The sequence below is a fragment of the Paroedura picta genome, chromosome 2, assembly GCF_049243985.1.
Source record: "Paroedura picta isolate Pp20150507F chromosome 2, Ppicta_v3.0, whole genome shotgun sequence".
Taxonomy (NCBI): domain Eukaryota; kingdom Metazoa; phylum Chordata; class Lepidosauria; order Squamata; family Gekkonidae; genus Paroedura; species Paroedura picta.
The window spans coordinates 184,413,116-184,434,362 of NC_135370.1; the positions used below are offsets into that span (position 1 = coordinate 184,413,116).

Genomic DNA, 21,247 nt, shown 5'->3' on the forward strand with positions numbered 1-21,247 from the left:
GAGACCAGACGGACTTCTTTAGGGCCAGGGATCCTTAGCTGATTGGAGGCAGTAGAGCGTAGAGCTCTTTTGGGGGCATAGGCGGGGAGGCGGTCCCTCAGGTACACTGGGCCCTGACCGCGTATGGCCTTGAAGGTAATTACCAGAACCTTTAGTCTGATCCGGAATTCAACTGGTAGCCATTGCAGCTGATGAAGAATAGGCCGGATATGGGACCTCCACGGTGTTGCCGTGAGGATCCTGGCTGCTGCATTTTGAACTAGTTGTAGTTTCCGGGTCAGGGCTAAGGGCAGGCCTGCGTAGAGCGAGTTACAAAAGTCTAGTCTAGAGGTGACCGTCGCATGGATCACTGTGGCTAGGTGTTCCGGGGCCAGGTAGGGCGCTAGTAGTTTGGCTTGGCGGAGATGGTAGAATGCCAGCCGCGCTACCTTTGTGATCTGGGCCTCCATTGTGAGGGAGGCGTCCAGAATCACGCCTAGGTTCCTGGCGGCATGAGCCGTGGAGAGCTGCACGCCATCCAGGGTAGGCAGGCGCGCTTCCTCGCAAGGGCCCTTCCTACCTAGCCACAGGACCTCCGTCTTTAAAGGATTGAGCTTCAGACGACTCTGCTTGAGCCATCTCGTCACTGCTTCCAGGCAGCTGGCTAATGCTTCTGGGGGAGAGTCAGGGCGGCCATCCATCAGGAGGAAGAGCTGGGTGTCATCTGCATATTGATGGCAACCCAGCCCGAACGTCCGTACCAGCTGTGCGAGAGGGCGCATGAAGATGTTGAATAGGATAGGAGAGAGGACCGCTCCTTGTGGGACTCCACAAGTAAGTTGCCGGCGGCCTGATGTTTTCTCTCCTATTGCAACCCTCTGTCCACGACCCTGGAGGAAGGAGATCAGCCATTGAAGGGCTGTCCCTTGTATTCCAGCATCGATGAGGCGGCGAGCTAGAAGCTCGTGATCGACTGTGTCGAACGCTGCTGAGAGGTCTAATAATATCAGCAGTGCCGACCCGCCTCGATCCAACTGGCGACGGAGGTCGTCCGTCAGGGCGATTAGCGCTGTCTCTACCCCATGGCCAGGCCGGAAGCCAGACTGAGATGGGTCTAGGACCGAAGCTTCTTCCAGGTATTCTGTCAGTTGGTTTGCGACTGCCCTTTCTATCATCTTGCCCAGAAACGCTAAGTGAGACACGGGCCTGTAGTTGTTAGGCTCTTGTGGGTTTAGAGATGTTTTTTTCAACAGTGGACGTACCACAGCCTCTTTCAAACCCTCCGGGAATTCTCCTGTTGTTAGAGATAGGTTGATTATCTCCCGGAGGGGGCCCATTATCTTTATGCCAGCTGTTTTCAAGAGCCAGGATGGGCAAGGATCTAGTGGGCATGTAGTTGGTCTTGTTGTCGCTAGAATCCTGTCCACTTCGGTCAGCGTGAGTCGTCTGAAGTTACTCATAGTTTTCTCCAAAGACGGCCAAGGGGCCTCTAGTTCACTTTTTGTATCTAAGGTTGGGGGGAGGTCGTGGCGGAGTGTCGAGATTTTGTCCGCAAAATGACTCGCAAATGCCTCACAGCTGATGTCCAATTGGCTATTGTTTTGTTGCCCTTCAATCAGGGCAGTGAGAGATCGAACTACCTTAAACAATTGAGCTGGGCGTGAGTCTGCAGATGCGATGGTAGCCGAGTAAAAATTGCGTTTTACTGACTTCACCGCCATCTCATAGGCTTTCATCTGCATTCTATAAGATGTTCTCGAGGCTTCGTCACGAGTCTTCCTCCAAACTCGCTCTAGCCGTCTCAGTTCCCGTTTCTTGTCGCGAAGCTCCTCGGTGTACCAGGGGGCTCGCTTGAGACGGAGCCGGAGAGGGCGTTGGGGAGCTATCTCATCAATGGCAGCCAGCAGTCTGTCATGCCAGTCACTGACCAGGCCATTGAGAGAAGTGCCGGGAGGCATTGGTTCCCGCAGAGCGTTCAGGAATCCTATTGGATCCATAAGTCTCCGCGGGCGAGCTAAAATTTGCTCGGCGCCCAACTGAGGAGGTGGTGGAAGCCTTAGCCGAGCCTTTAGAGCATAGTGGTCTGACCATGGCACGGCTGTTGTTGTGACCAGATCCACATCCAAACCTACGCCGAAAATAAGGTCCAGGGTGTGGCCTGCTTGATGGGTGGGGCCAACAACAAATTGCGAGAGCCCCAGTGTTGCCATGGTTGACACTAGGTCCTGTCCAGTTCTAGAGGACAGTAGCTCAGCATGGACGTTAAAGTCCCCCAGGACTAGTAGACTGGAGAACTGTAGCGTCCAGGCCGCCACCGCCTCTAGCAGGGCAGGCAGGGCATCTGGTGGTGCAGTGGGCGCGCGGTATACTAACCAGATGGCCACGCTCTCGGTTGATCCCCATCCGAGGCCAACACATTCAATGCCTGGTATTGACGGCGCAGGGAGGGCTCTAAAGGAGAAAGCCTCTCGGGTTAGGATTGCCACCCCTCCTCCCCGCCCCGCTGTCCGGGACTGGTGGAGGACAGAGAACCCAGCAGGGGCTAGGTCTTTGAGGGCAACTGTCTCCCCTTCCCTGGTCCAGGTTTCTGTCAAGCACGCCAGGTCCGCTCTTTGCTCTACAAAGTAGTTTTGCAGCGTAGAGGTTTTGTTGTTTATTGACCTGGCGTTGCACAGCACCAGTGTCAGAGGCGGGTTGTTTACCTTTGCCTCCACCCTAGTGTCACGAGGGATGGGGCGGAGTCTGGAGGGGGCCTGAGTATGTTTGGTTTTCGGCCCCCTTGGTTTGATGTACCTCCGCCATCCGCTGTCCCTGCCTTTGCCCCTTATTATTGGGATCCCTGACCCTATCAAGGCCCCTGCTTTTCCTCCTTCTTCAGATTTGTTAGGCATTGTGAGCTCTATGGACACTGTTGGTTCAATTCTTGGTTCAGTGGTTTGGCTGGGGTTGATTGTTAAACCCCGGTTCTGTCTTTGTGTGTGTGAGTTTGTGTATCTGTGGGAGGTTGGCCCTGATCGCTAATTACAGCCTCTCAGGGCTTCCCAGTTCCACTTGTGTAGTTATGTGTTGGGTGTAGGATGTGTATCGTTGTGGGAGCCTGGAGGGGTAGTCCCGATCGCCTATTGTGGCACCTCAGGGTTGCCCAATCCAGGGGTGTGTGGTGTATGAGTGATCTGTGTGTTGTTTCATGTTGGCTTGGGACTGAGGTTTATGAATTGGGTGTGGTTCAGTTGGATGGTAGGGTTGTTTGGTAAGTGGGGGGCAAGTTATTGGGTTGGTTGGTAAGTTGGGCTAATTGGTTGATTGAGCTAATTTCCTCAGGCTGGGTTGGGTGTTCAATTGATGGTGATTGATTGTTTAATTGGTAGGATTGGTTATTTGGGTGGTTTTGGGGTAGAATCAGTTGTTTGGGGTGGGGATTAGTTATTTAATTGGTAGAATTAATTGTTTTGGGTGGGTTTGGGGTAGGTCAGTTGATGGTGTTTAATTGTGTTGGGTTTATTGTTCTGGCTGATTGGTGGGTGGATATGTTGATTTAATTTGGTTTGGCTGGGTAGGGGGGTGGGGATAAGTCAGGTGTGGGTTGGTAGCTAGTGAAGGTTGGGCTATCTTTGACTCCCTCTTGATTCCTCCTCTTTTTTGATTTTGGAGTATTTCCTTTCTCCCTCTCCCCTCTCCTTTTCTTTATTTCAGTCCTTTCTCCTCTCACTTTCTCTTTCCCTTCCCGTTTTTCTCTTCTTTCCCCCCTCCCCTTCCCCCCTCCCCTTTTCTTTATTTCAGTCCTTTCTCCTCTCACTTTCTCCTTCCCTTCCTGTTTTTTTCCTTCTTTCCCCCCTCCCCTTCCCCCCTCCCCTTTTCTTTATTTCAGTCCTTTCTCCTCTCACTTTCTCTTTCCCTTCCCGTTTTTCTCTTCTTTCCTCCTCCCCTCCCCTCCCCCCTCCCCTTTTCTTTATTTCAGTCCTTTCTCCTCTCACTTTCTCCTTCCCTTCCTGTTTTTTTTCCTTCTTTCCCCCCTCCCCTTCCCCCCTCCCCTTTTCTTTATTTCAGTCCTTTCTCCTCTCACTTTCTCTTTCCCTTCCCGTTTTTCTCTTCTTTCCTCCTCCCCTCCCCTCCCCCCTCCCCTTTTCTTTATTTCAGTCCTTTCTCCTCTCGCTTTCTCCTTCCCTTCCTGTTTTTTTTTTCCTTCTTTCCCCCCTCCCCTTCCCCCCTCCCCTTTTCTTTATTTCAGTCCTTTCTCCTCTCGCTTTCTCCTTCCCTTCCCGTTTTTTTTTTCCTTCTTTCCCCCCCCTCCCCTTCTCCCCTCCCCCCTCCCCTTTTTTTCTTCTTTCCCCTTCCCCTCTTTTCTGTGCACATCACAATGTTTCTTCCTGATTTTTTCCCAGTTGTTGGTAGTTTGGTTGGTGTCTTGTCTTTCTTTCTCCCCCGCTCTCTTCCCCCTTACCCTCCCCCCCTCCGTTTTCTGTTTACAGTTTCCCCGCTTGGTTTTTCTTCCCGCCCGATTTGTTCCCGCCCAGTTTCTGGTAGTTTGTTTGCCGTCCCTTCCCCCTTCTTGGAACGGAGTTATCTCCGTTTGTGATCTTTTCCCTCTCCGTTTGATTTTCTTCCCGCTCAATTGTCCCGCTCAATTTTTCCCGCTTAATTTCTATTAGTTGTTTGATGCCCTTCCCCCTTCTGGGTACAAGTTATGCCCGTTTGTATTCTTCTCCCCCCCCCCCTCCTCGCAGAGTCTGTAGAAGCCCCGTGACAATCCCCCCCCTTTTTCTGGAATTGGTTAATTAAATTAATGTCCGATTGTTTGTGTCTTCCTCCTCCTCCTTATAGGGCCCTCCCCCCCCCCCGAGGGTTTGGTACTTCTCTTTCTTCCTTATTAGATTATGTTAGTGTTCCTTTCCTTCTTTTCCTCTCCTTTCCTTGTTCCCCGGCAGCTGCGGCAGGGACCCGCGGCGTTGAGATGTGGGCAGCTGCAGCAGAGTCTGGGGATGGTAGGTCGGCTGTGACCAGGGCCAGTCTTGTTCAGCGGTGGTCAGGAAGCGCGGGTCGATGGAGCGCGTGTGGGCGGCGGTCGGGAACGTGGTGCTCGAGAGCGCGAAAAGGTGGGCTCGGCGTGGTGATGGTGGGGCAGCTTCAGCAGTTAGACTCTGCTCAGGCGGCGGCTGCAAGTGGTGGGTGTGGGTCAGCAGCGGTGGAAGTTGTCGGGGTCCGGCTCTGCTCGGTGACGGTGGAGCGGCGTTGATCCGGCTCTGCTCCGGCGGTGGCTGCAGGTCCCGGCAGTGGGCGCGATGTAATGGCGGCGGACGAGGGTCCGATTTTGTTTGAGGGGCTGCGGACGGTCCCTTATCTGGGTTTTATGATGGACTAGTGTAACCCACCACAAGCTGGCTTCGGGAGTGGCGGGGAATAAATCTAATAATAAAAGGTAAACGGTAAAGGTATCCCCTGTGCAAGCACCGAGTCATGTCTGACCCTTGGGGTGACGCCCTCCAGCGTTTTCATGGCAGACTCAATACGGGGTGGTTTGCCAGTGCCTTCCCCAGTCATTACCGTTTACCCCCCAGCAAGCTGGGTACTTATTTTACCCAGCTCGGAAGGATGGGAGGCTGAGTCAACCTTGAGCTGGCTGCTGGGATCGAACTCCCAGCCTCATGGGCAGAGCTTTCAGACTGCATGTCTGCTGCCTTACCACTCTGCGCCACAAGAAGCTAAAAAATATATAATAATAATAAAAATAATAATAATGATGATGATGATGATGATGATGATGAACCATTGTTTTTTTGATAAAACAGGCAGCAATTATATTATGGATCATTTTTATAATCTTTATTACAGTTTTGTCCTTTTTATTATTATTATTATGTTTAGGATTGTGCTTTAATTTGTGAGCCACCTGGAGAGTCAGCATGGATTTTTTTCCCCAAATAAATAAATAAAGACTTGTTGCAGAGACTGTCCAGCACTCGCAGAATCCCTAAACAAAAATAGCTCCTTGTGATTGGCTTGTAGGATGAAGAAGAAGAGTTGGTTCTTATATGCCGCTTTTCCCTACCCGAAGGAGGCTCAAAGCGGCTTCCATTCGCCTTCCCTTTCCTCTCCCCACCACAGACACCCTGTGAGGGAGGTGAGAGAGCCCTGATATCACTGCCCGGTCAGAACAGTTTTATCAGTGCCGTGGCGAGCCCAAGGTCACCCAGCTGGCTGCATGTGGGGGAGCACAGAATCGAACCTGGCTTGCCAGATTACAAGTCCGCACTCCTAACCACTACACCAAACTGGCTCTCGGCAACTGCAGCACCCTTCCTGAAGGTCTTGGTGCTGTACAACAACAGCAAAAGTAAACTTGGGAAGCAAAATTTAGGCCCTCCAGGTTAGCTGAGCGCATCATGTGCAGATTTCTCAGCCGTCATGTGCACTGTATCCAGTGGCGCTTACACCCAGGGAGGTGTGCACAGAATTGCACCGCTGGCTACCCCCAACTAGGGTTATGCACAGCGGCATCCAAATCGGCTGTTCCAGGGACCGCCCTACCCCCAACCCTATCCCTTTGTCTCCTCTGTGCGTTAAACCTGCCTCTTCCTTCCCTTCCAGGATTCTACATGTACATTGAAGCATCCAGCCCCCGGAAGGAAGGAGACAAGGCCAGACTGATTAGCCCAATTTTCAGCATCCCTCCCAAAAACCCTTATGGGCCCACCAACACTGCCTACTGCTTCAGCTTCTATTACAACATGTACGGACAGCATATAGGTGAGGCGAGTCCATCCAGCCCTCTCCCCCATGAGCACAAGATCGGAGGTTATGCGGAATAAGATATTCTCGCCTCCTGTTCTCGGGCTTGGCTCAGAGGTCAGGCAAGAACGTGGCTTCATGGAAGGGACTGGCAGGGCCATGCAAGCACAAGACCCTCTTCGAACGGCATTTCAAATCGGGATTCGACTTGTTGCAGAGTAGTTTCCACTTGGAGGATTATTGTTGTTGTTAGTTGCAAAGTCGTGTCTGACCCATCGCAACCCCATGGACAATGGTCCTCCAGGTGTCCATCTGGTCCAACTTCCTGAGTGTCCATCTAGTCCAACTTCCTGTCTCACACAGTGGTCAAGCAGTTTCTCTGGAGAGAGGCCTCACGGGCCCTCTTCAAGCAGCGGCTGGACAGATCCTTCTCGTGGATGCCTGAGGCTGATCCTGCACTGAGCAGGGGATTGGACTAGATGGCCTTCATGGCCCCTTCCCACTCTAGGATTCTAGGAGTCTAGTTCAGCAGTGGAAGGGGCTGCCTAAGGAGGTGGGGAGCTCCCCCTCACTGGCCGTCTTCAAGCAGCGGCTGGACAGATCCTTCTCCTGGATGCTGGAGGCTGATCCTGCACTGAGCAGGGGATTGGACTAGATGGCCTTCATGGCCCCTTCCCACTCTAGGATTCTAGGAGTCTAGTTCAGCAGTGGAAGGGGCTGCCTAAGGAGGTGGGGAGCTCCCCCTCACTGGCCGTCTTCAAGCAGCGGCTGGACAGATCCTTCTCCTGGATGCTGGAGGCTGATCCTGCACTGAGCAGGGGGTGGGACTAGATGGCCTGCATGGCCCCTTCCCACTCTAGGATTCTAGGAGTCTAGTTCAGTAGTGGAAGGGGCTGCCTAAGGAGGTGGGGAGCTCCCCCTCACTGGCCGTCTTCAAGCAGCGGCTGGACAGATCCTTCTCCTGGATGCTGGAGGCTGATCCTGCACTGAGCAGGGGGTGGGACTAGATGGCCTGCATGGCCCCTTCCCACTCTAGGATTCTAGGAGTCTAGTTCAGCAGTGGAAGGGGCTGCCTAAGGAGGTGGGGAGCTCCCCCTCACTGGCCGTCTTCAAGCAGCGGCTGGACAGATCCTTCTCCTGGATGCTGGAGGCTGATCCTGCCCTGAGCAGGGGGTGGGACTAGATGGCCTGCATGGCCCCTTCCCACTCTAGGATTCTAGGAGTCTAGTTCAGCAGTGGAAGGGGCTGCCTAAGGAGGTGGGGAGCTCCCCCTCACTGGCCGTCTTCAAGCAGCGGCTGGACAGATCCTTCTCCTGGATGCTTAGGGCTGATCCTGCACTGAGCAGGGGGTGGGACTAGATGGCCTGCATGGCCCCTTCCCACTCTCGGATTCTAGGAGTCTAGTTCACACTTTTTGGATACACACTTTTCTTGGATGCTTTAGGATGCTTAGGGCTGATCCTGCGTTGAGCAGGGGGTTGGACTAGATGGCCTGTATGGCCCCTTCCAACTCTAGGATTCTATGATTCCCACTCTAGGATTCTTTAATTCTATTGCCAGCTTCTCTGGAAAGCCTGACAGGGCATGGCTGGGGGCCACCTATCCTCCTTGGGTTTGTTCTCCAGGGACCGGTCAATCGACCTAATCCCTGGCTTGTTCTGTACCCTCCTCCTTGCCACAGCATAGCTGGAAGAAGCAGGAGACCGCAAAGGTGACAGATTTACAACAGGTCATCAGCATGCCAGATTCTGGTGTCACAAACTCAACTTAGTTTGGGCTTCTGTGGGAGGAGGAAGGCAGGAGGAGTCTCTTCCTCGTGTTCATTCCCTTTGGAGAAGTCTTGGATCTAACCCAAAGAAGGGCCATAGCAGGTCCTTGCTTTCCACCCACCCACAAATTTAGCTAACTGCCCTAGCCTGACCTAGTTGTCTTCTTCCCCTTCACCCCTCCTGCTCCTGACCTACCCTGGAGGGTTTTTGCCTTCCTCTGAGCCTAGAAAATTCCCTGTGCCGTGTAGAGGTTGGACTAGATGACCTTTGGGGGTGTTTCTGGCCACCTCGGTGCCCTCCTGAAATTGCCTCCTGCCACCCCTTCATGAAATCCCCCTGTAAGCTGCCCCAGAAGGGCTCTGGGTTGCCCAGCCTCCTCTCTCCGTCTCTCTTACCGGGAATTATTCCTAATCGCAAAGCAAAGCTTCCCTTTCCCGCCCGTGTTGGGGGATTCAAGAGACCATTAAATTAGGAAGAATCTAGCAGGAGGGAGGGAGGGAGGGAGGGAGGGAGTCTCTGGAGCTAAATTGGCACATCTTGTACAAAAACGGTTCCTGTGGCGTTTGGGGAAGGAGCTTAGGTCTGATCCCGTCTCCCCTTCTGCACGCACGGAGTCTGCCCCGCGCCGTGTTCTAAGTCCCTTTTAAGCTCTTTGTGGAGATCAAAGGAAGCTGCCTGGCAGGCTCCACGCACGGCTAGCCTGGGCTCCTTATTAGAAGTGGAAATGAAAGACGCTGCCGCGGAGACCGGCCTTCCCGGGATCCGCCCTTTGAAATCGCCCCCACCACCAGAGGGACCAGCTTCAGAACGGCTCAAATAGATTGGCCTGGATTGGCCTCCGGAATGGTCCCATTGCCGAAATGCTCCGTTGTGTTCCTTTCCGCCTTTTTCGACAAAATGTATAGGCCGTTATGTCGAGATGTCCTGCCAAGGGACCGCGGGGGTCTCCAGGGGCCACAGCAGCCCCCACGGCCTCCCCCCCCCCGCACACACACACACACCCACTTGGCCATGATGCAGGTAGGGCTGCCCTGGACGTCAGCCTTCACATCCTAGCTCAGGGCTGGCCACCAGCAGCTCCTCTGGACTAGATGAAGCGTCTTTATCAAACCAAAATGTCCTGCTGCAAGCCTAGGACGTCTGAGAGAGCTGCCTGTTCCACAGAATCCTGCAGCGGGGACAAAACAAAGATAGCGTGCAGAGTTTTTCTGGCTCTTTGGACAGAGGGCGAGAAGCAGGATAGAACCCGCCTGGCCGTCCTTCTGCAGCAGCCGTGGGCTGAAGCTGTTCGCCAAACTAGCAAGGAGGTCCATCCTGTTTGCCGTCTCCCCACCTCATACAGAGAGACAGTAAAGAAGGGGAAGAGAACAACACGGCACAAAAATCTGAGACCGCTCAGGTGGCCCCAATGAGGGTGTGATGTCCTCTTCCTTTTTCATTGTGAAGTGCCCATTGGGGGACTATTTGTGTAGCTGTCCTATTGTGGGGAGCCCAGAGCCCTGAGGTTGGTCTGGCAGCCAGGCAAGAGATGTCTGGAGGCGACCTGCCATGGCCTGACCCCGTGTCACAACCCCGGTCTTCCTCGGAGGTCCCCCTTCCAAGGTCTAGCCGGGGCCGACCCTGCTTGGCTTCGGAGACCTGTTTTGCCGGTTCTTCTCTTAGAGAATTGCGTGCTGGTAACTTTTCATCCCATTTTGTGTTCTCTTTGTTTTTTCCCCAAGGAACCTTGAATGTTTACCTGCGGTTGAAGGGTCAGGCAGGACTCGAAACCCCGTTCTGGTCATCCAGTGGGAACAAAGGGCAGCAGTGGTTTCAGGCCCGGATGAATATTCAGCCAAACACCTCATTTCAGGTAAGAAGGGCGAAAGACCTTCACAGGGGATCTTGCACAGCATTACTAAGCCCCAGCCGCTCTCACCCCCCAAGGCCTGCGTGTTCGCTTCCAAGTCCTGGGCTGATTCTGCAATTACTTTTTATTTTCTGTTGTGGATCCTGCTGAATTCAGATCGATTTGAACTCAGGTCTTCTTCTGTCCCCCACCTCAATTGAAACAGAAAGAGTTCTGCACTCGATTGGGGAAGCTCAGAATGGCAGGGGGGTGGCAGCCAAGCACAGCAGGAGTCTTTCTTTTCTTGAACAAGGGGGGTGGGGAGAGGGTTGGAGACAACAGAGGAGGGGGAATAAATCCAAGAGGCAAATCTCTGCTGAGAGAAGTTAGGGTTTCTGGAGCGCAGTCACTTTAAGGGAAGCCTTGCAACCGGGAACCAAAGAAGTCTTTGAACTGACACCCTGGCCAATCAGGGAAAACTGCTTTGCTACAGCTTTGGAGGTACAAAGCAGCAGCAAGTTAATTCACAAAGAGCTGCACATTTACCCATGGCTGTTTTTGAAATATCAAGGTTTATATCCACTTCGGGATATCGCGGGGGAAAGGTAGGGTCACCAGGAATTAATCATGCATGTTGCAGAGGGAAAATTTAAAGCACCCCAAATCAAAATGCAGATCGAATTCAGTGTTGACAGGAGGGATTCATCCAAACTGGGACTGGGTAAAAAGCCCTGTGCAGACTACACCCTGGTGAACAAGCCACCTGCTTTTGAAAAATTGCCTTGGGAGTGAAAACTGTGATGAGCTTAAGGCCACCCAGCTGGCTGCCCATGGAGGAGGAACAGGGAATCAAACCCAGCTCGTTGGATTAGAAATTGCCGCTCTTAACCACTACACCAGCCTGTCTCTGACTCCGCAGTCTTAGGTGAAGGTCAGCGTGTGGCAGTGGCTAAGAGCAGCGGCTTCTAATCTGGCAAGCCGGGTTTGATCCCCCACTCCTCTTCCGCATGCAGCCAACCGGGTGACCTTGGCCGCATCACAGTCTTGATATAGCTGTTCTCATAGAGCAGTTCTCTCAGGGCTCCTTCAGCCCTAACCATCCTAAAGCAATTATAAATATAATAATCACGGTGGCTTACCATAAAGAGAAGTCACGTTCTAGGGGGGGAGTGATTATTATCTGGCGATATTAGACACGTTATCTTGTACTCGAATCTGCCTAGAATTTACATCCTTTTCTATCTATCATTGAACACACATTTTGCTTTTTCTGCTTTCGGTGCTTTCGGTGCCTTTGCCCAAACTTTGTCTCGTTACTGCCCCACTCCCTAGCTGAATAAATGGCTTTCTCTCTGCAAGGCTCAGCTCCAAGTGCCAACAGGACCCTTCTTGGGTACAGCTAAGCCAGCAAAAGAGCATCGCGGAAAGGTTACTACCGGAGGGAGGCCGACATTCCTTGAGCAGCTGGCCCAGCCTCAGAGGGAGGCTCCATGCTGCCTGCATGTGCCAAATGACAACAAACAACATCACACCACACACTGAGCAAGCAAGCCGCTCACAGGGTTCTCTGCCCACATGCTCAGAGGACATTAAGTAACCTGCAGGCCAGTTCCAGAGGGGAGCCTTGTCGGCCTGCAGTCGGATAACTAGATTCGAGTCCAGCTGCACCACAGGGGCCATCAGAGATTCCCAAGGCATAAACCTTCCAGAAAGACTCAGGTGGGCAGCTGTGTTGTTCTGAAGCAGCAGGACGAAGTCTGAGTCCAGCTGCACCTTGAAGATCAACCAAGTTTTATTCAAACCCTAAGCTTTTGTGTGCACACACACTTACTCAGATACCTCTCTGACCGATTCCGCACGGGCGGAAAAGGTGGGGCCGGCACCTGTAGGGCTAATCCCCATGGCCACTTAACGTGAGCGCTGGCGCGGCCCCCTCCCAAGCCCAGCATGCTGTAGGGCCTCCATTGCCCTGCAAGAAGGCGGCATGGACATAACTGCATTCACCGGTCTGCTGTGGGGCCAACAGCGCCTGGCCGGAAGCAGGCCTGTGTAGGTGGGGAAAGGCTGCCTGGAAGGCCTTGCTTCTGCATTCCCTATAGCGTCCCGGAGGGGACAGGAAATGCCCCACTTGGCTCTGTGACACTTTGCAGCACCACATGGCTGAATGGGGCATTTTTAAACATTCACACCAGGGGTAGTCAAACTGCGGCCCTCCAGATGTCCATGGACTACAATTCCCAGAAGCCCCTGCCAGCATTCGCTGGCAGGGGCTTCTGGGAATTGTAGTCCATGGACATCTGGAGGGCCGCAGTTTGACTACCCCTGATTCACACGAAGGTGGGATTGCATAGCACCCTTGTGCAAATAAGAAACAGCCCCTGCTCCCTCCCCGGAAGGGAAACCGTTTCGCCATGGATGCTTCTATGTGGAGACACTAATCCGGGGTGGACCCCATGGAGGCTCAGGAAGGGGCAGTGCACACAGCCCCACCACAGACCCCTAGCAGTGGCCCGATGTGGCCATCACCATGTGGAATCGGTCTCTGCAGGAGCTTTGTGTGCCCACACACTTCCTCTATGACCCTTTCCACCCCGGTGGTCGTGTGCCAGGCTGCCGCCAGGTGCTTGCAATGGGCCAGTTTGCCCTGCCACTTCCTGTGTCCACACAGGGGAAGATTTTCCTCACTGGGCTCAGCCCACCCTGGATTTCTACCTCCACACAAGGAAGCCATGGCAGAAAGTTTCTGCAGCAGGGGCTGGCGGGACCCTTTCATAGAAGAATCACAGAATCATAGAGTTGGAAGGGGCCACACAGGCCATCTAGTCCAACCCCCTGTTCAACGCACGATCAGCCCTAAGCATCCTAAAGCATCCAAGAAAAGTGTGTATCCAACCTTTGCTTGAAGACTGCCAGTGAGGGGGAGCTCACCACCTCCTTAGGCAGCCTATTCCACTGCTGAACTAGAATCATAGAATCACAGAATCATAGAGTTGGAAGGGGCCATACAGGCCATCTAGTCCAACCCCCTGCTCAACGCAGGATCAGCCCAGAGCATCCTAAAGCATCCAAGAAAAGCATGTATCCAACCTTTGCTTTCTTCTGTTTAGGAACGCAGTAGCAATATCATGTTCCTAAAAAAATGCCCCAGGTCGCTTGGCAGCATTGTGCAGCACCGCAGAGACATCTAGGGCATTTTGTGTCCCTTCTGGGACACTGTAGTCAGCCCAGAGTGTGGGAGGATCCAGGCCTCTTCCCTGCCCTACGGCATAGGCCCTGCTGGTGCACGGGGCAGCAAACAGAATGTGAAAATATCCTCATTCCCTTTCCATGGGGCAACGGAGGGCCTGAATCAGGCCAGGCCCGGGCCAGCACCAACATCATGTGGAAGCAGAGATTAGCCTGCAACTGGATGAGCGCCAGCCCGGGCCTAATGCCCCGTGCGGAAAAGGTATCTGGAGCTGAAGAAGCGTCCATACACACGAAAGCTGCTACCTTGAATAAAGCTTTGTTGGTCCTTAAGGTGCCCAGGAGGAACAGCTTGTGAAATGAGCAGCTGTGGAACCAGAGCCTGCTTTGCCAGCGGTTTGGCATCTTACATCAGCAATGTATAATTGTTTGGTGTTGGTGTTGAATTCCCACAGGTCATTTCCCTGCCACAGCACAGACAAAGAGATGAGCTAGGGCTCTCCCCCCACCCCCCCAGCGATCCAACTGGCATCCAGATCCACTCAGAACGGATTGTCGACTCTTTTTACCAGTCCATTCAGTGTAAATGGTGAGGGAAGCTGGGTCACCTTTGCGGTACCTCCCCACCGCTTTTGCTATGCATAGCTCGTCGAGATATAAGTCTCTCATGTATTTCCGAACTCAGAGAAGGCAGTCCTCATCTTCCTTCCTGAGAGAGAGGGAGCTGCCCCTGTCTTTCCTGATTCTTTTTAATGCATGCAACACATTTCAGGGCTATGGAAACACCAGCACAAATAAAGGGTCGGTTGACCTGGGACATTCTGGCTGATCTTGCTGCAACAAACTTTATTTTGCATTTAAGGGCCTAAATGGGAAGGGCACGTAAACCTCCTAGTTAATTTTAAGGAGACAGAAGCGGTGTTGAGTCTCTGTCTGCCATAAAAGTGATTGCTTTGACTCAGAAATTAAAGGTTTTTATAGGTTAATTTGTATGCTTAAGTGCATTCTGGATTTATTCTGTGCCTTCCTGGTCCACATGTCATCCAGTAAGGATTTTTCCTCTGAAGAGAGGAGTTTGAATACTTTATGACCACCACTAATACAAAATGAACAGCAAGAATGTAAATAAATTCTTGCAGGAAGATCTCCTCCTGTGGCATTTGACTCATTCTAACGTGCCATAATTGTGCCTTGTTTATTCATACAAATTGGGGTGGGGAAGAGGCATCCCCAGTCAGATGATCGGTGATCTGCCACAAAACACAACTCTGTATTTGGAAGTAGAAATGTCTCCCAGCTGTCACTGGAAATCATAAATTGGCCTGTATGAACTCTGGGACACATCTGGCTTTCCCCCTGTTTAGATTGAGATTTCTGGCTGCCACCCTTCACCCCAGCTGAGAAGGATTAAAAACGGGTCTGCCTAAAACAAGTTCCACTGAATTGATTTCCTGATCTTGTGCCTGTGTCTAGACTTGGAGGCAAGCAAACTTCTATTCTGGAAAGTTTCTTTATTCTTAAATAAAGACATCCAACAAGAAGTTTAGGCAGAACTGAAGGTTCAGCACTAGTCAGACCACACCTGGAGGGACCCTAGGGGGAAGTGACCATGTCCTCATAGAATTCCTTTTGAGATGAGGAGCCAAGGAAGCTTGTAGCCAGACGCAGATGTTGGATTTTCGTAGGGCAAACTTTAATAAACTCAGAGACATGATGAGTGTCATACCATGGACGAGAATGCTGGAAGGGAAGGGAGCATGTGAAGGGTGGGCGCTACTCAAACAGGAGCTATTGCATGCTCAATCAATAACTATCCCAGAAAGACGAAAACACTGCAGGAGCTCTAAGAAGCCTATTTGGATGAACAGAGAACTTCAAGAGGAACTAAGAAAGAAAAGGAAAATGTTCAGGAAATGGAGGGAAGGACAGAGCTCTAAAGAAGAGTACCTACAGGTTACTAGGCACTGTAGATCAATCATCAGAAAGGCCAAAGCTGAGAGTGAGCTAAGATTGGCCAGGGAAGCCCATTGTAACAAGAAAAGATTTTTCAGTTATGTGAGGAGCAAACGTAAAGTCAAGGAGGCAATAGGCCCACTGTTGGGTGCAGATGGACAAACTCTAACGAAAGATGCAGAGAAAGCAGAAAGGCTTAGTGCCTATTTTACATCTGTTTTTTTCCCACAGGTCAAAGTGTTTAGGCACATCTAGAGATGGCTGTAGCCAAAGGATAGTGTCTGGGTGGCAGGTTAACATGGATAGAGAGGTTGTCGAGAGGCATTTAGCTGCACTGGATGAGTTCAAATCCCCTGGTCCAGATGAAATGCACCCGAGAGTACTCAAAGAACTTTCCAGAGAACTTGCACAGCCCTTGTCCATCATCTTCAGAACCTCTTTAAGGACTGGAGATGTCCCGGAGGACTGGAAGAGAGCAAACGTTATTCCGATCTTCAAAAAAGGGAGGAAGGATGACCCGGGAAACTACAGACCAATGAGTCTGACCTCTGTTGTGGGGAAGATAATGGAGCAGATATTAAAGGGAGCGATCTGCAAACATCTGGAGGACAATTTGGTGATCCAAGGAAGTCAGCATGGATTTGTCTCCAACAGGTCCTGCCAGACCAACCTAGTTTCCTTTTTTGACCAAGTAACAGGTTTGCTGGATCGGGGAAATTTGGTTGATGTCATTTACTTGGATTTTAGTAAAGCTTTTGACAAGGTTCCCCATGATGTTCTGATGGATAAGTTGAAGGACTGCAATCTGGACTTTCAGATAGATAGGTGGATAGGGAATTGGTTAGAGAACCGCACTGGAGAGAGGTGAGTAGCGGGGTACCTCAGGGCTCGGTGCTCGGCCCGGTACTTTTTAACATATTTATTAATGATCTAGATGAGGGGGTGGAGGGACTACTCATCAAGTTTGCAGATGACACTAAATTGGGAGGACTGGCAAATACTCCGGAAGATAGAGACAGAGTTCAATGAGATCTGAACACAATGGAAAAATGGGCAAATGAGAACAAGATGCAATCTAATAAAGATAAGTGTAAAGTTCTGCATCTGGGTCAGAAAAATGAAAAGCATGCCTACTGGATGGGGGATACGCTTCTAGGTAACACTGTGTGTGAACAAGACCTTGGGGTACTTGTGGATTGTAAACTAAACATGAGCAGGCAGTGTGATGCAGCGGTAAAAAAGGCAAATGCCATTTTGGGCTGTATCAACAGAGGCATCACATCAAAATCACAAGATGTCATAGTCCCATTGTATACGGCACTGGTCAGACCACACCTGGAGTACTGTGTGCCGTTCTGGAGGCCTCACTTCAAGAAGGACGTCGATAAAATTGAAAGGGTACAGAGGAGAGTGACAAAGATGATCTGGGGCCAAGGGACCAAGCCCTATGAAGATAGGTTGAGGGACTTGGTAATGTTCAGCCTGGAGAAAAGGAGGTTGAGAGGGGACATGATAGCCCTCTTTAAGTATTTGAAAGGTTGTCACTGTCGGGAACCCGCTTGCTAACTGAAAAAACAGGGTGCCCCTTTGAAGAAAACGTCACGCCAGGCCTGGTGAACGATACAACAGGAACAAGCTTTATTTCAGCAACGTGGAGTCCGCTGGTATGGAGTAAGAGCTTCCACCGAACTCCAGGTGGAAGCTCCCTTTTATACAAAACCCACCTCCTTAGGCTGTATTGCCCCACCCAGTACTTGCGGAGGGAACATGCTGATACAATCATGACTCATGCACATATGCGAGGTTTTCCGGGGTTCCTGATGGCCCATTTTCCTGGAACAAAGGGCCATCTCCGGGCCCTTGTCAAAAGGTGGAGGGGGACATTGAGGTTCTTTAGCGGCCATTGCCACCTCAACGATCGGGTGGGGCGCCCAGCTGCCGGCTTGCCTATGATCACCATGCCCTACCTCCGTGATCGCGGGCGCCTCTGATGGCGGGGTTCGGTCCCGTTCCCAAGCCACCAAGGACCGAACCACGACATTCTGCCCCCCCAAAGGTCCATTCTCCAACCCCCCGGGACGGCCAGGATACCGCTTGTGGAAACGTTCAGTGAGTCGGGGCGCAAGGACGTCCGCTGCCCAGACCCATTCCCGGTCCCCCAAAGCGAAGTCCTTCCATTCCACGAGGTACTGCAACTTCCCCCTGTGGAGTCTAGAGTCCAGGATATCCACCACCTCGTGGTGCTCCCCCCCCGGCAGGACCTCGGGCGCTGGCGGGGAAAACACAGGGTGCCAAACGTCACCGTCCGGAGTTTTTTTTAGAAGGCTCACGTGAAAGACGGGATGGATGTGCCGGAGGTTCTTGGGGAGCTTGAGCTTGACCGAAACTTCGTTGATCGGGGCCAAGACCTCGAAAGGCCCCAAAAACCGAGGGCCTAGCTTCTTGCTGGGCAAATTCAACCGTAGGTTCCGGGTGGAAAGGTAAACTCGATCCCCCGGTCGGATCTCCTCAGCTGGTCGTCTCTTCCGGTCGGCGTCCTCTTTCTGCGCTGCCTTGACTTTGTGGAGCTGCTCCTGCAGCGACTTCCAGCAGCTCCCGGCACGCTTCCCCCACTCGCGAAGGTCGGCCGATTCCCGGGCGGGGACCTCTCCAAGCTCCGGGAAGTGTCTCAGGTCTGTCCCGTAGACGACGGCAAAAGGCGACATCTCCGTGCTGCTGTGGTCTGCGTTGTTGTACGCGAACTCGGCCAGGGGGAGCAGGGGCACCCAGGTGTCTTGATGATAGGAACCGAAACACCGCAAGTACTGCTCCAGTACTTGATTAACCCGCTCGGTCTGCCCGTCCGTCTGGGGGTGGTAAGCGGAGCTCAGCCCTTGCTCGATGTCTAACAGGCGCAGGAAAGCTTGCCAAAACCGGGACACGAATTGTGAGCCCCGATCGGAAATCACCTTGTCCGGCAGCCCGTGCAGTCGGAACACGTGATCCAGGAACATCCGAGCCAACTGTGAAGCACTGGGGACACTGGCGCAAGGAATGAAATGGGCCTGTTTGGAAAATAGATCTACCACCACCCAGATCACCGTTTTCCCCTTGCTGGGAGGCAAGTCTGTTATAAAGTCCATGGAGATCACTGACCACGGCCGGGTCGGGACCTCGAGCGGGTGCAGCAGACCTTTCGGCTTGCCAACCCCCGACTTGCAGGTCAGGCAGACAGGACAACCACTGACGTAAGCTTTTGTGTCCCGCCGCAGACTGGGCCACCAAAACCGCCGCCGGGCCAACTTCCAGGATTTTACGAAACCGAAGTGCCCGGCGGTCTTAGCATCGTGGCAGAGGCTGAGGGCTTCCCGTCGTAGCCCTTCCGGGACGTAGACAGCCTCCCCCCTCCGCCAGAGACCGGAGTCCAAAATCAAAGAGTCCCGGAGCTCAGCCAGCTCCTCGTCTGTCCCGTAGGCTGCCACTAGGCGGTCTCGGAGCGGGGCGGTCGCCGGGTCGGGCTCCCATTCCTCCCTGGCCCGACGCCTAGTGACGACCCCCCGTCCCAGCTGCTCCTCACCAAACACGGACCTGGTGCAGGGAGCGTACCCCTCCCCATAATGCGGCAGACGGGAGAGGGCGTCCGCGAGGAAATTCTCTTTGCCGGGGATGTGACCAAGCTTGAAATTGTACCGCGAAAAGAACTCCGCCCACCTCATCTGCTTGGCGTTCAGGGATCGCGGTTGCCGGAGCGCCTCCAGATTCTTGTGATCTGTCCAGACCTCGAACGGCTCCTCTGTTTCCTCCAGCCAATGCCGCCATTCGGTGAGGGCGAACTTAATCGCAAACGCCTCCTTCTCCCAGGTAGACCAGTTCCGCTCCGTTTCGGCGAATTTTCGTGAGAGGTAGGCCGCCGGCCTCAGCTGTCCCGCCTTGTCTCGCTGCAGGAGAACCGCCCCGGCTGCTGCGTCGCTGGCGTCGACTTGTACCACCATCGGCTGGGTTGGGTCGACGTGCAGTAGCGTGGGCTCAGACGCGAAAGCTTGCTTGAGGGCCAGGAACGCTGCCTCCGATTTCTCATTCCAGCCGAGCGCTGCGCTGGGCCGCGTGGCGCGAGGACCTCTCCCCTTGGTACCTAGCAAGTCCGTGAGGGGAGCCACTACGGAGGAGTATCTGGGGATGAAGCCTCTAAAAAAGTTAGCAAACCCCAGGAAGCTTTGTAGCTGTTTCCGGGTGCGGGGCCTTTCCCAGGCCAGCACCGCCTGCACCTTCTCGGGGTCCATAGCTATGCCCTGGGCTGAGATGCGGTAGCCCAAATAGTCCAGGGAGGGACGGTGGAATTCGCACTTAGCCAGCTTCACGTATAGGTGGTTTGCCAGCAGGCGCTTTAACACCTCCCTCACCAGGGTCACGTGCTCTTGGGGATCTTGGCTGTAGATCAGGACGTCATCCAAATAAACCACCACCCCCTGAAACAGAAGGTCCTGCAACACCTCATTAATTAGACTCATGAAAACCCCAGGTGCCCCGCTTAAGCCGAACGGCATCACTTTAAATTCGAATTGTCCCAATTGACAGTTAAACGCTGTTTTCCACTCATCCCCCTCCCGGATGCGTACCCGGTAGTACGCCTCCCTTAGGTCCAGCTTAGTGAACAGAGTCCCTTTGCCCAGCCGGGCCAGCAAATCCGGGATCAGCGGGAGGGGGTAAGCGTTCCCCGCTGCGATGGCGTTGAGGCCCCGATAGTCCTGGCACAGCCGTCGGGACCCATCCTTTTTCCGGACGAACAAGACTGGAGCTCCCATGGGACTGGAAGCGGGCCGGATGAAACCTCGGGCCAGATTTTTATCCAAAAACTCCCGGAGGTCCTTGAGCTCACCCTCACTCATCTTGTAGATGCGCCCTTTGGGTAGTACCGCCCCCTCTGGGATGTTGATAGCGCAGTCCGTGCGGCGGTGTGGGGGTAGCTCGTCCGCTTCCCGCTCGCTGAAAACGGCTGCGAGGTCTCGGTACTCTGGCGGGACCTCGGGCTCTGGTTTCTCCTGCTGCGCCGCCGCCGCTCCCCTGGGACGCGCCGCCGTCCTCTTGTGGCTGGAATTCTCGTGGGGGACCCGATGCCGTGCACCCACCGTCAAGTCAAACTTCAGGGTCCCCGCCCGCCAGTCCACCACGGGGTTGTGTTCCTTCAGCCAATCCAGGCCCAACACCGCCCGATATCCCGCTACGGGGACCTGGATCAGCCACCGCAGCTCTTGGTGGTCCCCTATGTGGATGGCGATAGGACCCACCTCCTCCCCGAAAGGTCCCCCCTGAATCGGGCTGCCGTCCATCTGGACGAAAACCAGGGGAACCTTCCGAATGCGCTTCGGTAGCCCCAAAGCCCGGGCTATCTGGGGGTGGACCATGCTGTGGTCGCATCCAGAGTCCAAAAGAGCCTCCCCCACCCAACTTAGTCCGTTCTCCGGGTTCCGGAGCTCTAAAATTACCACGTTCGGAGGTCGCGCCTCATGCTGTAGGGGTTTTCCCTCGCACCGTGGGACCTGCTGCCCGGCGCCGTCTACAGCAGGTCCTGGCCGTTTCCCGTCGCCTGGGCGCTTCCCGGTTCGTTGCGGAGGTCCTCCGCCCGGCGTGCCTGCTGGGGGCGTGTCGCACCTCCCCCCTGGGAGAGCCCGCGGTCCTCCCCCCCTTGCCGTTGGCACGCTGCTGCGAAATGTCCTGACCCCCCGCATTTCAGGCACAGACCTTCCCGGCGTCTCCTTTCCCGCTCGGGGTTCGGGGGTCGTTTGGGGCGAGAGTTGTCGGGGCCCGGTCTCGGCGCCTCGGCTGACCC

General features: G+C 53.6%; 1 protein-coding gene across 2 annotated transcripts in view; it reads left to right on the forward strand.

Annotated features, from left to right (window-relative positions):
- The window catches only part of MDGA2 (MAM domain containing glycosylphosphatidylinositol anchor 2), a 413,649-nt gene that overhangs the window by 381,615 nt on the left and 10,787 nt on the right, over positions 1-21,247 (forward strand). For both annotated transcript variants that reach the window (XM_077324137.1, XM_077324138.1), the window contains exons 14-15: positions 6,565-6,723; positions 10,196-10,326. In XM_077324137.1, the coding sequence (XP_077180252.1) occupies positions 6,565-6,723; positions 10,196-10,326 (290 nt within the window). The remainder of the gene's footprint in view (positions 1-6,564; positions 6,724-10,195; positions 10,327-21,247) is intronic.